Source organism: Belonocnema kinseyi, chromosome 2, assembly GCF_010883055.1.
Source record: "Belonocnema kinseyi isolate 2016_QV_RU_SX_M_011 chromosome 2, B_treatae_v1, whole genome shotgun sequence".
NCBI classification, from domain to species: domain Eukaryota; kingdom Metazoa; phylum Arthropoda; class Insecta; order Hymenoptera; family Cynipidae; genus Belonocnema; species Belonocnema kinseyi.
Window position 1 is genome coordinate 162,884,976 of NC_046658.1, and position 19,731 is coordinate 162,904,706.

Below are 19,731 nucleotides of genomic sequence, written 5' to 3' on the forward strand. Positions count from 1 at the left end.
TGCTCTTTTTTTTATCTTATCCTACTCTTTATCGATCAACGTCAATATTTTTACCTCTCTCTGTCAATCTTAATTCCCTCTATCTTTTTCAATCTTCTCTTAATTATCTAATTCTATGATACGTATATCAACGTCTTTTTTCTACTTCCTCTTTCTGAATCTTAATTCCCGTCTATCATTTTAAATTCCCTGATCTCTATCACATTCTATCTTACGCCTACCAATGTCTACGTTTCTCTATTTGTTTGCAATATGAATTCTTTTATATCTTTTGCCATCCCTTCTTCTTTGTTTCATTCTTTCCTTTATCGATCTACGTCAAGCTTTCACTATATTACTGTCGAACTAAATATCTCTCTATCTTTTTCAATCTCCCTATCCTAACTTCTTCTGTACCAATCCGCCTCAATATTCTTCTATCACTCTGTCAATATAAACTATCATCTCTCTTTTTCAATCTCCTCTTCTTTATTTCATCATATCCTACGTCTATCAAGGTCTATCTTTTACTATCTCTGTGTTAATATAAATTCACTTCTATCTACTTGTAATTTTTTTGTTACTCTGAATTCACATCTATCATTTCCAATCCTCTCTTTTTTATCTTGCCCTATTCTTTATCTATCCATGGCAATACTTTTCTGTCTTTCTCTCTGCCTCATTACAAATTTCCATCTATCTTTTTAATCTCCTCTTCATTATCTCACTCTATTCTACGTTTATTAACTTTTATCTTCTTCTAACACTTTGTTAATCTAAATTCATGCCCTCTTTTCTGCCCTGTCCTATCTTATCCCATTTTTTATCCATCCGTGTTATTATTCTTTTATCACTCTGTCGTAATAAAAGATCGTCTATCTTCTTCAATCTACTCTTCTTTATCTCATCATATTCTATGACTATCAACGTCTATCTTTTTCCATTTCTGTGTTAATCTAAATTTATTCATATCATTCAAAATTTCTTTTTCTCTGTCTTCTCTCATACTACATCTTTCAACGTCTATTTGTATCTTTTTTTTAAATCTGAATTTACGTCTATCTTTTTCAATCCTCCCATTTTTTATCACATCTGTAAGTCTAACTTTCATTCCATCTTTTTCATTCGTCTTATTCTATCTATCTTTTTTTATCTCTTTGCATTTATCTGATCATATTCTACATCTACCAACGTTTATTTTTTTCTGTCTCGTTTATTGTCTAAATTTGCGTCTATTCTGTTCAATTTTCTCTTTTTTATCGCATCGGTCTATCTAACTTTCATTGTATCTTTTTAATTCCTCCCTTTGCTATCTTCTTCTATCTTTTTTTCTTTCTTTTTTATCTTTTCATTTTTATATTAACCTCTTCTATCTTTTTTATTTCTCTCTTTTCTATCTCTTGTTTTTATCTCCTCTCCTTTATCTCATCATATTTTACGTCTACCAGGGTTTATTTTTTTCTGTCTCTTTTTGAGTCTAAATTCACATCTATCCTTTTTAATACTCACTTTTTATCTCATCCTATTCTTTATCTATCCACGGCAGTAGTGCCTCTCCCTCTCACACAATAAAAATTCCCGTCTATCTTATTCTTTCTCTTTTGTCAATGCAAATTGATTTTTATTTTTTTATATACCCTTTTTGCTATTTCATCCTATCCTTTGTCGTTCCACATCAGTATTTTTAAATCTAATTTGCCGTGTATCGTTTTTAATCTCCTCTTCTTTATCTCAACCAATTATTTATACATCACCTCAATTTTCTTCTATTAATCTGCAAATATCTCAATATTATCTCTTTGTCAATCTGAATTCCTGTCGATCGTTTTCAATCTTCTCTTTAATATCTAATCCTATTCCTCGTCTATCAATGTCTTTCCTTTTCTCTTTCTTTTTAATTTGAATTTTCTCTTTTCAATTTTCAATTTCATGATCTCTATCTCATCCTATCCTACATTTATCTTTTTCGATCCTCTTTTTTTCTCACCTCTGTCAATCTAACTTTTATTTTACCTTTTTCATTCCTCTTTTTTATATCTTTTTTTATATCTTCTCCTTTATCTGATAATATTCTACATCTACCAGGGATTTTTTTTCTCATTTTTAGTCCAAGTCCACGTCTATCCTTTTCAATCCTCTCTTTTTTATCTGATCCGATTCTTTATCTATCAACGGCATTATTTTTCTCTTTCTCTGACACAGTGTAAATTCCCGTATATCTTTTTGTAATCCCTTTGTTATTCTGAATCCATGCCTATCTTTTTCAATCTCCTCCTTTTCATCTTATCCTATTCTACATACATACACGTCTATCTTTTTCTGTCTCTTTTGCTAATGCAAATTCAGATTTATCTTTTTCAATTTCCTATTCACTATTTCATCCCATCCTTTGTCGAAACACGCAAATCTTTTTGTATCCCTTTGTCAATCTGAAATTCCGCCTACCTACTTCAATCTATCTTTCTGCCAATATAAAGTTCCGTCTATCTTTTCAATCTGCTATTGATTATCTCATGCTATCCTATGTGTATTAACGTCTATCTTTTTATATATTTTTTCAATCTGAATTCATTCCTATCTTTTTCCATCCCTTCTTCTCTATTTCATCCATTTCTTTATCTATCCACGTTCAGCTTTTATTATATCAATATCAATCTAAATTCCCCTTCACCTTTTTTATCTCCTCTTCTAGCCTATCTTTTTTAAATTTGCTGTTTTCTTTTCCTATCCTATCCTTCATGTATCCACGTCAATATTTTACTATGCCTCTGACAATCTAACTTTCGCTCTATCTTTTTTATTCCTTTCTTTTATATCTTGTCCTACACTTTATCCATCCTCGTCAATAGTTTTTTCTCACTCTGACAATCTGAATTTGTGTCTACCTTTTTAAATTTCCTCTTCTCTATCTCAACCTTTTCTACGACTATCAAGGTTTATCTGTTTCTATCTGTTTTTAAAAATAAATATATGTCTATCTTTTTTAATCGTCTCTTCTTCATCTCATCCTATTCCCTATCTGTCCATGCCACTATTTTTTTTTATCTCTTTTGCAATTTATATTCGCATGTCTTTGTCAATTTTCTTGAGTACTCTCTTCGATATTTCATTTTATTCTTTGTCAATATACGTCAGTTATTTTCTATCTCCTTGTCAATCTGAATTTTTCTATATTTTTCAATCCCGTCCATATTTTTTAATTTCCTCTTCATTATCTTGTCTTATCCTACTTCTTTTAAGGTCTATCTTTTTCTATCTGTCTGTCAATTTAAATTCAATCACATTTTTTTAATTTCCTCCTCTCTATCTCATCCTATCCTTCGTCTATCCACGCCAATTTTTATCTATCTCTCTGTTCATATTAATTGTTCTCTATATTTTTTAATCTCCTCTTATCTATCCTATTCTTTCTTTTATCCACACACGTCAATATTGTTCTATATCTCTAACAATCAAAACTCCCGTCTACCTTTTCAATCTTCTCTTTCCTATCTCATCAAATCCTATATCTATGGACGTCTACTTCTTCAATCTCTTTGTAAATCTAAATTCACTTATATCTTTCTCAATACTACCTTCGATTTTTCATCCTATACTCTGTCTGTTCACGTAAATGTTTTTCGATTTCTTTTCCAGTCTAAATTCACGGATTAAAGCGGATTACTAGTGCCTATGACCGAGTTTTTCACCGGATTACCAAAATTGATTTCCCCTCGAACTCTACTAACAGTCATATGAAAAGGATTTTGTCAATCTTTCTAACCCTTCTTTAGAATGTCTAACTTCATTCTGGAGCGAGTCAGTGATTTATCAGTGATTTTGAGTCTTTTGAGTATAATTTGAATGACCACAATCTGCATTAAATTGTTTTGAAATTGCCTAAATTAGTAGGCTGTGTTTAAGAGAGAGAGAGAGGGAGGGAGAGAGAGAGAGTGACGGTGAATGTAGGGTGATAGAATTTACCACCAGGGTGTGTCTCTAAGGACAGCGGGGTATAAATCCGATCCCGCAGCTATATTAATAGCTTCTCTCGAATTGATAGACCCTTCTGGTACAGCGTAAAGATAGCTCATATTTTATCCCCTATTACCTCCCGTGGGAGTGGATAAGGGTTTGACGACCAGCTGAGTCCGATAGGCTTTTTCAGTCACCTCAGCTTAGCTCACTTTCTTCCTGTCTACCCTCGTCATTATCTCTCTATGGATGGATCAAATCGATGTCTACTTATGCATATCAATTCAGTGATTGTCACATTCCTAATCTACAATAACTTACTTGCTTCTAGTCACTTTTGTTTGCCCGCTACAAAATTTGGAGTGTTTTATCCATTTTGCTGTTGTTGAGAATGCATCTTTATTGGTTGAACATTAATCTTCTTCAACTGAAATTAAGTTTTCCTTTCTAACATTCTCATCAGAGAAGGTATTAGATTTGTAAAATTTGAACCTTCCCGTTTTTGTCAAACCTCCAAGTTGTAAAACCCTCTGAATCCAAAAAACAGGTTTTTACGAATGTGTCTGTCTTTCGATATGTCTGTATTTAGGTCTGCCTGTGAGCACAGATATGAAGGCCATGTGGCGAGTGGGTCACGGGATCAGATTCCTAACTTACCGCCAATTTTTTTAGTTCCTAACTTATTTTCACACGAAGCGCCACATCGAGTTGAACATTTGGGACAATAAATCGGAAGTACTAAGAAAGGTGGATCTGGTCCTAAATTTTAATAATTAAGAAAAAAGCAGAAAAAATTTATTTACAAAAAAAATTTTCTTCATAATTATAGAAATTGAGGACCATACCCACAAATCTTTGAGATTCTTATTTAGTATCTCAAATTTTCAATTCGATGAGGCGCTTCGTGTGAAAGTCAGTTAGAAAATGAAAAAGTGTCGGTAAGGCAGGAATCTGGTCACGTGACCTACTCGTCACATGGGCTTAACACGTGCCAACGGGCATTTAAAAATTCTATTATGACCCAAGAATAAAAACAACGGCATTTTTACGCATTATTGTTACTTTTAACAATTTGCGTCGTCTTTTTCATACAAATAATTACTAACGGACAATTTGAATAATTATCGTAACTTTTTAAACAATTTTCAATTGTTTAAACACATGTAGATTTTTTAAAGAATTATTCATTCTCAAACAATGTAAAAAAATATCGTATTTTCTGTTTGGAATGTAATGGTTTGTCATTGTTTAGTGTCGTATATTTTTCTAAAATCATTATGCAATAATCTAAATAATTATTTATTGTCTATTTTCAAAATTTCTAAAAATTGAACCAGACACATCAAATTTTTTTCAAATTAGTACCTTATACTACGTTTTGAAGAACAATTACATTATTTTAATACATTTCTTTTAATCTTTAATATTTTCGATTTGTTTAAACAAATATAATTTGTTTGATTAATTTTGAAAATAAATGATATTTAAATGCTTAAAGAAATACAAAATGTTTTTATACAAATTTACTACTACAAACAATGACAAAATATTGCATTTTACTCAGAAAATACTATTATTTAAAAAATTTTTGAGGAATAAATAATTGTTCAAATAATTAACAGTGGTTTAAACAATTGAAATTTGTTAAGAAGGTCATGGTAAATATTTAAATCGTCTATTGGGGGAGGGGTGGTATTGCCCTCTAGAGTTCAAAAAATTTTGCAATGCATTTTTGGACCACCCTAGTGAGCACGATAACTTAAAAAAAACTTATTAGATTGAGCCTTGATAAACTCTTTTAGTGTTGGACACTCTCAACTTCGTTGGCCCGTCCATTTTGATAAAAATTCAAAAAGTGAGCGCATTTCGAAAATTTTTGAGACCACTTTATTTTAAGATTCAAAAATTATCTGAAAGGTTTTTCGTAGTACTCAAAAATACAAACAATATTTCCGTATGGCTTTCTTTGATAAAGAAAGTTAGCAAATTATATCATTTACAAAATTCAAAATAAAAAAAATTAAAATTTTAAGCCTAACAATGCACGATATGAAAGAAAGGTAACGCAAGAAATACGTTAATTTTCAAAAACTCTACAAGATAATTATAAAAAGTTCTTGAATTTTCATGAAAAATCCAAGATTAAAATTTTGATAGCCCAAAAAAGAATGAAAAATCCAAAATTCCATTTTACGATTAAACTATGCAAGATACGGAAAAATAGAAAGATACCAAAATTGTTCATTTAAAAGGAGCTGCAAATTTTCTGTTAGTACTTTTTTGATCCGTTGCGTAGTTTTGGCTTTACTCGTGAAAAATTATATTAAAAAAAAAAACAAACCATTTTTTGGGCAAGCGACACAAGTTATAAAAAAAATGAACAGACAAAAGTTGCTCATCCAAAAAAAAACTAGAAATTTGTAATGAAAATCTTTTAAATAATCCGTCTAGTTTTTGTTTGTAAAAAAATGACTTTAAAAATAAGCAAATTTAATTGTTTGAAAAATTAAACAAGGCACGAAAAAAATATTAATAGAGAAAAGATGTTAATAATAATTTTTAGATAGGACCAGTAGATTTTCTTTTATTTGTAAAAAAAACGTTTAAATATAAAAAAAAAATTTTGTAATGACAATGGAAACAAAGGGAGCTTTACCCAAAGAGAATTCACAATCACCAAATTACAGTTGTTGATGCTTTGACCTTTAATTTTAAAAAGTCTGTGCGTGGGATAAAGTTTTTTTTCGTCTTTTTTGGTATAAAATTATTCGTCGAGGTTATAAAGAATTCTGTTTATTTTAAAATTCTTCTTTCTCACAGAAAATTCAACGATTATATTAAAAGCCTATCTATTTAAAAAATCTGCTTATTTAGCCTGTATTTACAACATCAAGAGCAATTTTCCAAAAGCTAAAGACTTTAGGAAATGAGTGAACCCCATTTGTAAGGAAACTGTTTAATTTTGATGATGTTTTCTAAGAAAAATGGAAAAATGTTGGATAATGGTTAAGAAATACTTTCTATGAGAAAAAGATAGAGCTATGATTTATTTAAATAGTTGAGATATCAGAGTTTAAATTTTTTTATTACTGTATTTAAAAAAAAGTTTATAAAAAAATGAATAAAGATATTGATAATTAATAAGAACACGAAGTGTTTTGCTTTGATAAAAAATGCGAGGTTCTCTTTAGACATTAATTTTTTGTAAGGCTTGATTTCTTTGGATGATTAAAATTTTTTAAATGAAAAGAGCTTTTTTGTTAAGGAGTGTATCCAAAAGTATAGTCGAATCTTCGAAATTCGACTTGTTAGAATATTCGAAAAAAATGAATTTTAAAGTTTCGACTTGACTTTTGGACTTGTTTTTACAAAGAAGGAGTTTTCCTGATTGAATACATTGTAACATCTTAAGGAAATCAAATTGATTTGATGCACATAAAATTTTTTTCAATTTAAAAAAAATCAAATTTTCCAACCGGGTCTAAATTTGTAGTCAAAATTCGAATAACGGCTGCAAACTCTTTTTTTTATTTTGAGTTACCTGGAACGAAAAAATGTCCGGTAACATTTTTTTTGTTGAAATATAATATTTCCAGAAATATCAACAAATTCGGTAAAAATCTCTTTTCACAGAACCCGAAAAAATATAACAAAATTTGGTTTAAAACTAAAAAATATCTACGTATTTTCTTACTTTCATAAAAAGAGCCTCAAAAATTAAAAACAAATGACATTTTTTTCAACTTGAGGTGGAAATTAACTAAAAGAAATTTCGCTTCCATAAATTTTAACAACAAAGAAACTTTCCATTTTCATCACTGAGGAATCTAATCATTTTGAGTTTCATTTGACCGACCCTGGTGCGCTCCCTTAACCCTTAAGTATTATGGGATAAGTTCAACAAAATACATGGCGTACTAATTTAAAATTTTGGCAACGTTTTTTAAACATTGCATAAAAAATCCCAAGTGAATAATAATGAAAATTCCAAACAATTTGGGAAATATACACAACTTTTGTGTAAATATTGGGGAAAATGTTTCAACTTTTAAGAAATATCAAACATCGTTACTTGGGAACTTTTCTTAAATTACTTGGGGATAGTCCTTAAAATCTGAAGAAATATTCCGTGAGATATTCGGAAGAAATTGACGCCTCCATTCCATACGACTCTAAGACGCCTAAACGGCACGTGGCGCGGAGCCCCGTCTAAAGGTATTTCCACAAGAAAATGCGTGTGCAGTTTACTCGAAACGGCTCACGCACGAACCGTCCGTTCAGGCACAAAGAGCGACAACCAATCGCGTTTGATCTGTCGTGCTGTGGAGCGGGCTGGCTACGTACCATTAAATTATCGGACCGGCACTCGAGAAGCAGAAGTTTGCGACATTGTCATTATTGGTGTGTTTACGGCGAGAGTGTAGTGTTTATAATTGTGAAAAAAGCCGGTATTCGAAGCTATTTTATAAAGTAATTTATTTCTAATATTTCGGATATCTCTGACAAGATCTAAGCTACTAATGTGTATATTGTGGATAACAAAATTTAAATAAATAGATATATAATTAAATAATATAATTAACCGAACAGGCAACGTCCAAAACCTCTGCTTCTCGAGCGGCGGCCCGTTGTGTGAACGGCACGTATCCAGCTCGCACTGTAGCAGCGCGACAGATCGCACACTATTTGTTGGTGGTCTGCGTGTGTGTGTGCATGGGCGGCTTGTGCGTGAACCGTTTCCAGCATACTGCACACGTATTTTCTTGTGCAAACACTTTAAACGCACCGTGGAGCGGTGTGGAATTGATACGTCGAAATATTCGCAAACTTTTTATGAAAATTAGCGAAGCGTTATGTCGGTAATACAACTATATGATATATTTCTTTTTAGTGCTGATTCGGTGACCTGGAATCCTCATAAATTGATGGGAGCCTTGCTGCAGTGCTCTACTATTCACTTCAAAGAAGAGGTAAGTAAAACAATACATTCCTAATATTCTTATCGCTTTTTTCAATTATTCGTATTAATTGTTGCATAGATAAAAGGTATTGACGAAAAAGTTCAGAGTGGTTACTGAACTCGGAAACAGGAAAGCAAGGTTACTTTTTCTAGCTGCTGCGGCTGCACAGTTCAAGCCAGATTATATTTCCTTGTGTTTGCGTTGACGCATTTCGATTCAGAATTACTTTCTATTACTCTGGAATCGTAACCACACTTTAATATCATTTGACACTTTAGAGACTGATTTTGAGTAATGAATAGTGCCCGGGAAAACTCGTTGTGATAATTTACCATAAATGAATGATATACTATCATAAATTACCGAAAATTTTGAAAATTTTTGGATACCCGAAATTTGCGGTAACTTAGCAATTTAGCAAACTTGGCATACCTTAAATTTCTGGATATCTTCGGTAATTTACAAATCCATAGAAAATTTTCAGTAATTTTAGCATATATTACCAAAAATTTCCTTAAATTTCTGAAAAAAACTGTTTTTTTTTGTTTCTCTCCTCCAAAGTATCCTACATTTGTTACATAGAATACCCTGTACTGAAAGTAAACAGAAAACAGTTGCATTTGTTTTTAAAGATGTAGATTTTTGAGAATTTATAAAAGAAAGTTTTTAAAGAATTTTAAAATGTTTATTCAAGCGAATAAATACAGTTTTTTAAGCTTCCTGTGAAAATATCAAATTATATTTAATTCATAAAAACAAAATTGCAGACAAAATTGAAAATGATTGCAAATGTTTTCTACGATTTTGGAAAGTATATTATAAATTCAAAATCAAAAATTAAAAATTTTTGTTAGATTAAATCATTTTTTTTGAATTTCGTGTATGTTCAAGAGATTTAAGAGGATTTAAGAATAGTTGAAAAATAGTAAACAATTCGAAACTGTTGAAAAGAATCTAGAAGATTTTCAGGAATGTTTGTAATTTTGGAAAATTTTTCACAAAATGTTAAAAAAATTTGAATCATTTTAAAATGAATTGAAAAGGATGAAAAGTTTTGAAAATATTGAAAATTTTTTCAACCTGTTAAGATTTCAAAACTTTAAATTTCAAATAATCTTTTATTTTGAATAAAAATTGTAAGAGAAAAATAAGAAAAATTTCAAGCTATTTTAAACCTTTTCCTTAGAAATTTAAACTATCTTAAACCTATTTGTTCATTCTTGCATATTTCAAAATATAGTCTAAGTTTTTTAAAGCATGTTCAAAGCGAATATGCGAAATAATTTTTAAACATTTAAAATGATTTTTAAAATTTTTTGAATAATTTTGAATGATTTTTCATCGTTTTATAAGAATTTCAAGCGAAAATTTAAAAATGTTTCAAAAAATTTAAAAAGGTTTGCAGAATTGTCAAAAACAATCTCGAAGAGCACAGGGCAATTTTCAAAACTTTTAATAATTTTTTTAAGTTTAAGAATAAATTCCAGTTTGTTAAAAATATACTCAGAAATCTTACAAGCTTTAACGAGATTACAAATGTTTTTAATTTTCCCCATGATTTAATGAAATCCAGTAAAAAAAATTTCAATATTTTTTTTTCGTGGAGTGATAAATACCCTAAATCTAATTTCTGGAATTTCAGAGCATTTATTGAATTCAAAAACTCCTTGAAAATAAGAATATTTAAAGAATTCAGAGAAATAAAATATTCCAGGATATTTCAGGATTTCAGAGAATGTTAGTGATTTTGTTGAAATTGGGACAATTCAAATAATTTTAGGAATTCTGAATACTCAGCAAATTCGGAGTGTTCAATGAATTTAAGAAATTTCAGGAATCTTAATAAAATTTGTATTTTATTATTTAAATTTAATTTCTGTCCGATTCCACTCTACAAAGAATATTATATTTCATCCTAGATTTCATAAAATGTAATTAATGGTAAACGTGCTCTAGAGAATTTTGATTTGAAAAAACTTCAGAAAAACGATATATGAACATTGACTTATTTTTGCCTACTTGAGATTCCTCTATTTCGGCTGGGATCATATTTACAACTGCCCCGCTAATCATGTTTATTTTTACTCTCGGATGATATCTATCTGTCCTATATATTCCACGAAGAATCTCAGTATACTCCAGTATTGCAAAAACGTCACCAGTGGATGTTGATAATACAATGTGTTCTCGGTTCGGAATGGGAACAAGTTTACCATGTGTTAACAGCAATTGAATTGGTTTGCCAGACGGAAAAACGTATCTCCGAAATTCGAATAGACGGTTCGGATTTGAAATGGGAATAAACCGTACAAATCCAAGTTGTGTTAGGGCATATCCAAGTACTCGATCAATAGGGGGCCTGCCAGGAGGAGACCTGGACCTGACAAGCGAAGACCGTTCGGAAGGCGACTGAGATATACGGAGAGCGGGAGAAGATAACCGACGGCCCGGGCGGGGAGTATCAGGGTAATTTTTACTGGACTGTGAACTTAATTCTGCAAAAAAAAAGAATTTAAAAAAAAATTATACTAGATTTAAATGAATTTATACTTGAAACCTGTTTTAACAGTTATTATAATAATTTAATGGGGTTTCAAAAGTTTTAAATATTACAGAAAATCTAATCAGATTCCATAGAACTTCACCAAATTATATAATTATTATACAATCTTAATTTATATATATTTTTAAATGTAAGGATTTCGTAGAGACTTAAAGATTTAGAAAACGTCTTCAAATTAATGTGCAGAATTTCTGAAAATAAAATCAAGAATCCAACGAAAAAATTTGGACAAACACCATAAAATGTTCCTGTTGCCATTTGAAACATATTTTTAAAATGTTCCTCAAATAAAAAATAAAAAAATTTCGTTTTTGGACGAAATTAAAAAACAAGGAAAAAATAGCACAGCCACACAAAAAAAATCTTTTTTTCGGTCTGGAGGTCAGACCATTTTCATTATGCTCTGGCAACAGTAGCGTGTTTGCGCCTGCGCTATTTCGTATGCGCAATATTACATTTTATTGGCTCCAAAATTCTTTAAAATAACATTACACATTTTTGCAAGAAAAATCGTAATTTTTTATATTTTTTCAGTACTAGTACCATTTGTTTTGCAAACTGAAAAGTACATTTCTTAATTCTGAAATGAAATTATGAAATGTGCTGGTTGTCCAAATTTCGTCTGGATCTTTGGTCTATTCATAAATCAAGAATATTAAAGAATTTCGAATATTTCAAGAATTAAAAATATTCCAGGAATTCAAGGATTTCAGAGAACTCCAGAACTTAAGAAAATTTAAAGAGCAATAGGGATTTCAGAGAATTCAAATTATTTTATAAATCTAAAGATTCAGAGAATTCAAAGAATTTAGGCGATTAAAGAAGTCCGGAGAATGAAAAAAATGTTAGAAACTCTAAACATTAAAATAATTTAGAATTGTTAGAGAATTAATCCATTCAAAAAATGTAGAAAGTTCTGATTGGTTTTAATATAGAAATCATAAATTCAGAAAAAAATAATTTTTTTACTCTTGCCTTTACGCGTAATAAATTAAGAAGTGATTGTCAAAATGTTAAATGTATTTATTTCCAAAATATTAATTTGCAATTATTAATTAAATTTATTTTCAGTAGTTGAAAGATTTAAAGTTTTTCTCGCAGAATTTCATATATTATTTCATGAACTTAAATTAACTTTACATTATGAATCGAAGCGATTATTACTAATTAATTAATAAATAAATATATTTTTATATTCACCAATAGAATTAAGGATCGGAAAAGTAAAAACGAAAAAATAAACCATCCTCATTGTTTCAAAGTAGAGAAAAAACTGATTAACACTTCAATGAATAATATGGTTGTCAGTCTATTTGATGAAAATTTTTTGATATCTATTATTATCATATTTGTCGTCAAATTCATTATGATTATTATCTGAGATTGCAGCTTCTGATATGACTTGCTGTGCCGACGAAAAATAAAAATTTGTATATATAATTCATTCATAACATTATTTACATTATTGAAGATAAAATGATTTAAGAATACACGTGTCCAAACAAGAAAATCTTTCTTGATCTTTCCAGCTTATAATTTTTTTATACATATGAAACGCTTTACAAAATATTAACCTTTCTGGTGACAACTTTATGAAATTTCTTAAAAATTTGTCTTTTTTGTTATAAAATTAATCCTTCTCGTCGAAAATCTTTTTGGTTTAACGTTACACTATTTTTATAAATTGAAAAAAATTAAAATGTATCTCTATTTTTGGTTGAAAATTGACCTACTTAATTGAAAATTATCCAGTTTGTTGAGCATTTAACAATTTTGTTACAACGGCATTTTTCGGTTTAAAATTTAACTGTTTTTTTGAAAAAAAAAAATGTTTTCGTTTGGTTGTCAATCAGTATTATTAACTAAAAATTTAACTGTTGCATTTTAAGTTAAAAATAATTGCTATTTACAGAAGAAAATTCAAAAACTTGTTTGAAAATTTAACCAATTTGTTAAAAATGAATTTTTCTGTTTGAAAATTATTGAACTTAGTTGAAAATGTTGAAATATCAACTACTACGTTTCCCTTGGACAATTCACCTTTTTTCAATAATTTAACTTCTTGGGTGAAGGCTGTAGTCTTTTTTTATGAATTCATTTTTTCAGTTAAAAATTTATTATTTTTTTGAAAAATTTAGTTTTTAAGTTACACATTGGATTATTTAGTTGCATTTCTTTTATAGTTAAAAATTAATTTAGTCAAAAATTGAACAACCTCAGTTCAAGGTTCATAGTTTGAGTTTAGAAATCATCTCTCTAGTTGTAAATGAACCTATTTTCTATAAAATTAATTTTTTTTAATGTAAATTCAACGATTAAAAATGTATCAATATGCAAATTTATTCTGCATAAGTTAAGATTACTCATACTAATTTTCTACTAAAAAGGATTAATTCTTTACAAAATTCTTAAATTTCCAACAAAATACATTATCTTGCAACCAAGAAAGTAAATTTTCAAACACAAAAGAATATATATTTGCAACCAAATTAATTAATTTTCCACTGAAAAAGATTATTTGGATCAAAAAATTGAATATTTGAATTTTCCGGTAAAAAATTAATTTTCGCTAAACAAAAACAATTTTAACGAAATAGTACATTTAAAAAAAAATATTTTAATTTTCAATAAAAAAGGATAAACAAATTTCTGTAGTTCAATTTTCAACAAAATAGTTTATTTTTAAACAAAAAAGATAAATTTTCAAGCGTAAATATTAATTTTCTTCCCAAAAAAGGATGTTTCTACAGGGTGCATTAGTTTTTAACTCAAAAAGGCAAATTTCCGAAAACGAATTTTCCAAAAATATTAACATTTTCAACCAAACCATTTTCAATTCAAGCCAAGAATCTACAACCAGAAAAATTAGTTTTTTTAAGAAATTAGTTCCGTTTTTAACCAATATTTATTTTCTTAACTCAAAAATATTCATATTTTCAACTTAAAATTAAGCATTTAAATTTAAAAAAATTAATTTTCTATCAAAAGAAGAAAGTGACATCGAAATCTACAGTTTATAAAAAAGATTTTTTAGGAGCGGAAAAAAGCGAATTTTCAACACATGTGTTAAATTTTCAGCCAAACTATTTTCAGCTAAAATCAAGAATCTTCAAAGAAAAAAGTTAATTTTTAACGAAGTAGTTCCACTTTTACGAGTTCTTTAATTTTCGACTGATTTTGAATAAAAAGTTTATTTTTTGACCAAAAAAGATAATTATAATAATAAACGAAATATAAAAATTTTTTGTTAAAAAAATTAATTTTCAACGGTTCTATACTTAAAATCGTAGAATCTCTAGGGCAAGAAATATGTTGTTTTCACAGAATATTAGGCGATACGAATTTTTCCGATTTGCGAAAAAAAATGTATCTAACAAGTTAGTTAGTTGTAATCCATAATATTTCTTGATGTAGATAAATTTTCGATGGTTCAATTTTCAGTTAAAAAAATCATTTTCCGAGAAAGCAGGTATATTTTCAACCATGGAGATGAGTTTTCAACTTAAAGAATGAATCTTAAACTGAAAAAGTTTTATTTTTAGTCAAATAAATAAATTTTCAACCACAAAAAAAGTTCAAACAAATGGTACAAGTTTTTAACTAAACTGATAAATGTTCAAATAAAATTATGAGTCTTTAACTGAAAAAAAAGAATTTATAAAACTAGAGATCACCTCTTAAGCAAGAAATTAACTTACTTGAAAAATCAAGGTGGATTGTTGAAGGAAAACGTAATAGCTGATATTTTAACAGAAAAAAGTTTTATTTTTGAATTAAAAACTGTTCAATTCAACAAAAAAGTCAAAATTTCTAAAAAGCAGTTTAATTTTTCCTCGAAAAAAAAACCGCGCGACCACGTGTCATTGCGTTGGTCCTTGCTTTATTTTAACATAAAACTTTAAATCTTAAAAGAAACATACGTTTGCAATATGTATATTTATAAACAAAAAATCAATATTCAACCCAGAATAAACGAATAATAAGAACGAATTTTAAAGTTAAATAAAATTTAATACCATTTTTGAAAAGAAACCTTTGAAATCCATTTAAATTTGATGAAATGCTTTCAAATTTTATTTACTGATTTAAAATCCTGAGAAATCAGGAGAAATATTACAAAATTTGGCTTCATATTCGAGTGCTTTACATTTTAAATCCAAATTCTTTTGACCAAAAATGTTAAAATCCCCCCATATTCGATCTATTAAAAACGTATCGAAATAGGAGCGTTTCGATAAGGCGCTGTTAACCTAAAAGACTACCTATGTGAATGCTTTTCGATATTCCGAGAGTTTGTGCGAAGCAGGAGGCATACGCAAATAAACACGCTGACGAGCTCACGTCGAGCTCACGTCGAGCAGCAGTGGGCCTCTGATGCTTACTGAAGCCGATGGAACTGATTGGATTATTTTGTGCCAGATTGAAATGTGCTGGTCATTGACAATAGCACCATGTGACACGCGAATATATATCCCAAAGTAGTATCGAGAAGTTATTCGAGCAATTTTCAAGAAAAATAGCGGTGTATATCAATTTATTTCCATCAACAATTTTATTTTACGTTTTAAAATTAATTCTTCACTATAATATTACTTGTAAATATGTAATTAAGGGCATGCTCTTTGTGACCAAATGACCAAACTAGTCCCCGGATATAAGCATTTTTTGGTGTTCACTGTGTGCACACAGATTGAAATATCGTGTTTAAAATTTAACAGATTAAATAAAAAGTTCTACAAGCGCTGACACCAATTTTGCACTACATATTCGAAATCTTAAAAAAAATTAATGTAAGCAATAAAATTTGCACATTCATTGCAAATCAACAAATAAGTATCTGCATACACGTAACCTATCATTATTTTTGGAGAATTTTTAGCGATTTCTAGTGGAGAGAAAAAGAAACTTTGAACGTAGATAAAGTCGAGATCATTCATGAAATTTGTGTGTGGAGAATGAAATGATTTTCATTTTTTCCGGTCCTCACTACGTCCACACGGATTGAGATATCGTGTTCAGGATTGAGGAAGTTACACCGAAAGGACTAAGGAACGTTTATATATATCCAAATATTTACAATAACGAAGGAAGTTTTCTAGTGAAATATTATAGGAATAGGAAAAAAACTTTCAACGTCGACAAAGTGGATGCCTCGATTTAAAAAAATCGAGGAACATCTTAGAATGTGATACTCGAAAATCCTTCCAAGTCCCATCTTGAGAAATGTTCATCTTCAGAAAATAATTTAAATTTTCTAATGTTTATATATTCTTGTTGATTTTTTGTACTGGTGTGAAACAATTCTAAGTTATACCAAACCAATAATAATGCAATTTCGAGCGGGGGCGCAAGACAAGGCGAGTCCAACACTGAGCCCCGCCGGTTGGTCCACTGTCAACAATAGTTATCAGCTGATCGATTTAACGTCAGAAATGCATCAAACCTAAAACTATCTGCAATGTGCTGTAACTCGAATGGCAATATCCTATTTCATCGATTTAAAAATAAACTTTCTTTAAAACTATAATCATATTGATGTTTACAAACGTTCTTTAGTGCTTTTTATTTAATCTGTCAAATTTAAAAAAGGATATCACAATCTGTGTGGACACAGTGAACACCAAAAAAATTCTCATAACCGGGGACTAGTTTGGTCACGTGTTCACTAAGCGCATGGCCTTAAAATTCAAATCACTTCTGAATTAGTGACGCTTTCGTAGCTACCTATTAGACTGCGATTTGACAAATATGCCAGAATTGTGATCTTACGACATATTTGGGTTTATGTCCTACGCTTGGGTATATTTATTCGATGGATATATCAATGGAGTCTTAAGTCTTAAATTTTTACTTTAAAACGCACTTGCATTTGTTCTGATATATTTTCTCGTCTTTAAGGAATCGTATTTTCAAAGTAGTTCGTTTCAGTTACTTCTCAATTTTTGAATATTTATGTAAATTGGAATCTGCTATTTTGCATCCGCAATCTTAAATTTGAAAATTTCGATATTCTGACTTTAGATTGATATTCAGCGTCACTAAAAGCCCCGAATACAATTTTTCAGTGCTCTATGTCCCTTTTTGTGGGGTTGAGAGCTTATAGTTGAACAGATTTTTAGCACTTACATTCAAAAATCGAGAAATAATTCAAACCATTTAATTACGACATACGATTTGTCAAAAACCAAAAATGATATGATCACAAATTTAAGTGTACTTTAAGGAAAAAAATTAATACTCAAAGACTTCTATAATAGGTCCATCAGAGAAATTTACCGTTTCATGTAATATAACCTCAAATCTGTCGAAAAATCACGATTTTCGCACTTTTAGCTTAGGATATTTCGAAAACCGGAGTTAATTGAGAAACTTGGACCTCGGATTCAAATTCAGTGCATCAAAGAGGCAAATTTTTCAGTAGTAGCGATTGAAGGAACGGTCGCATTTAGACACACAGCGAGTGGGGACAATCTTCACATTCACTCCTCACTTTGCAGTTAAATAACAAATACAATTTTGCAGATAAAAATGTAATTTTATTTTAATATGAAAAAGAAATTTTAAAAGTACCAATATCATAAAAATTCTGAAAATCGATTTTTTAACTTTGGGGTCCCTCTCCTCGCGGAACGTCGCATATTCTGGTTTTTGGGTTAGATGATCGGTTGCATTTTGAAAAAGAATATTATATTTCAGTTGATTTTTTCTTTTTAACTTAATGGTACACATGCTGGAGAGAATATTGATTGGCAACAACTTCATTAAACCAACCTGATATGATGGGGTAACTTTCGCCTACACGACATTCCCTCATTTCTTCTGATGTCAATTTAACAATTGCGCCGCTTCGCATGTTGATTTTTATTCTATTACGAGTTTTGCCTGTGCTATGCAGGCCACGAAGAATCCCGCTATAGTCCAATAATGCCAAAACATCACCGGTTGGTGTTGATAAAACAACATATTCTCGGGTTGACACGGGCACAAATCTATTAAATCCCGCTCTCAACAGAATTGGTGTATTGGCAGGAAAAACGTATCTTCTAAATTCAAATCTCTGTGTCGGATTTGCGCGTGGAATAAGCCGCACATATCCAAGTTGCCCAAGTCCATATCCAAGTACTGTAGGAAAATGAAGGCTGCCAGGAGGAGACCTTGACCTGGCACGCGAAGAAGTTTCGGCCGGAGACTGATGTATACGAGGAGCAAGAAAAGATAGCAGACGATCCGGGCGGGGAGTATCAGGGCTATTTCTATCGGACTGTGAACTTAATTCTGCGAAACGATAGGGAAATTTAATTTGTTTTTCTGAATTTATTCTTGGATTTTCAGAACTGAAACTATACAGGTGGATTTCACATCGGACTCATAAAAAGCATCACCTACTTCTTTTTTATTAGATACTAATTTCTTGAGTGGAATAAATATAGATTGCCACATAGAACACTTAAAAATGTTTTCCTTAATATTTAATATAATATTTTTATGGCGTTTCGAAGGATTTCAAATATTTTAGGGTATTTTAAAAGATACATGGGAATTTTATTATTGAAAAAATGTCTTGAATTTCCAAAAAGCATTTATAAACATTTCAAAGTGAACATATAAGAAGATTTAAAAATATTTCTGAACATTCCCAAAATTGTTTAAAAGAATCTGGAAAGGTTTAGGGCCAATATTTTTACTTTCTAACTTTCTAAAATATTTCAGAGGTTTTTAAGAGTATCAGAAGTTCGGAGAATTAGAATTTTTATGAATTATAAACATTAAAACAATTCAGAAGCTTAAGAATATCCGAGGATTTCAGAGAATTAAACAAATTAAGAAACATTAAGGAATTTAGGAAATATAGAAAATTTTTATTTAATTTTGCCAACGAAAAGAAAAGTCAGAAAGTTTTGCAAGTAATAAACTAAGAAGTAATTGTGAAAATATAAAATATATTTCCTGCGTATGAGAATAGGACGTGGAGCCATGTAGCGACCATATGCGACGGAAAGCTGTACACAGCGCAAAAGGTTATGAGGAGCGGTATGAAATAAAGACGTGGATACATGCTTCTTAATTGCACATTATAAAACGAAATAACTATCATAAATTGATCAATAATTAATTAGACTTTTAAATTCACCAATAGAATTGAGGAGGGCCGTCAAAGTAAAAACGAAGGAATAAACTGTTCTCATTTTTTCAAAGTAGATGAAAAACTGATTGATAATGTGTTCGTCCGCGTTTTTAATTAACATTCTACTCCTTTGTCAAAGCAAACGTTGC

General features: G+C 29.9%; 1 protein-coding gene across 2 annotated transcripts in view; it reads left to right on the plus strand.

Moving 5' to 3' along the window:
* LOC117167204 (glutamate decarboxylase) overlaps positions 1–19,731 on the plus strand; it is a 710,722-nt gene that overhangs the window by 112,292 nt on the left and 578,699 nt on the right. For both annotated transcript variants that reach the window (XM_033351946.1, XM_033351947.1), the window contains one exon: positions 8,825–8,903. In XM_033351946.1, the coding sequence (XP_033207837.1) occupies positions 8,825–8,903 (79 nt within the window). The remainder of the gene's footprint in view (positions 1–8,824; positions 8,904–19,731) is intronic.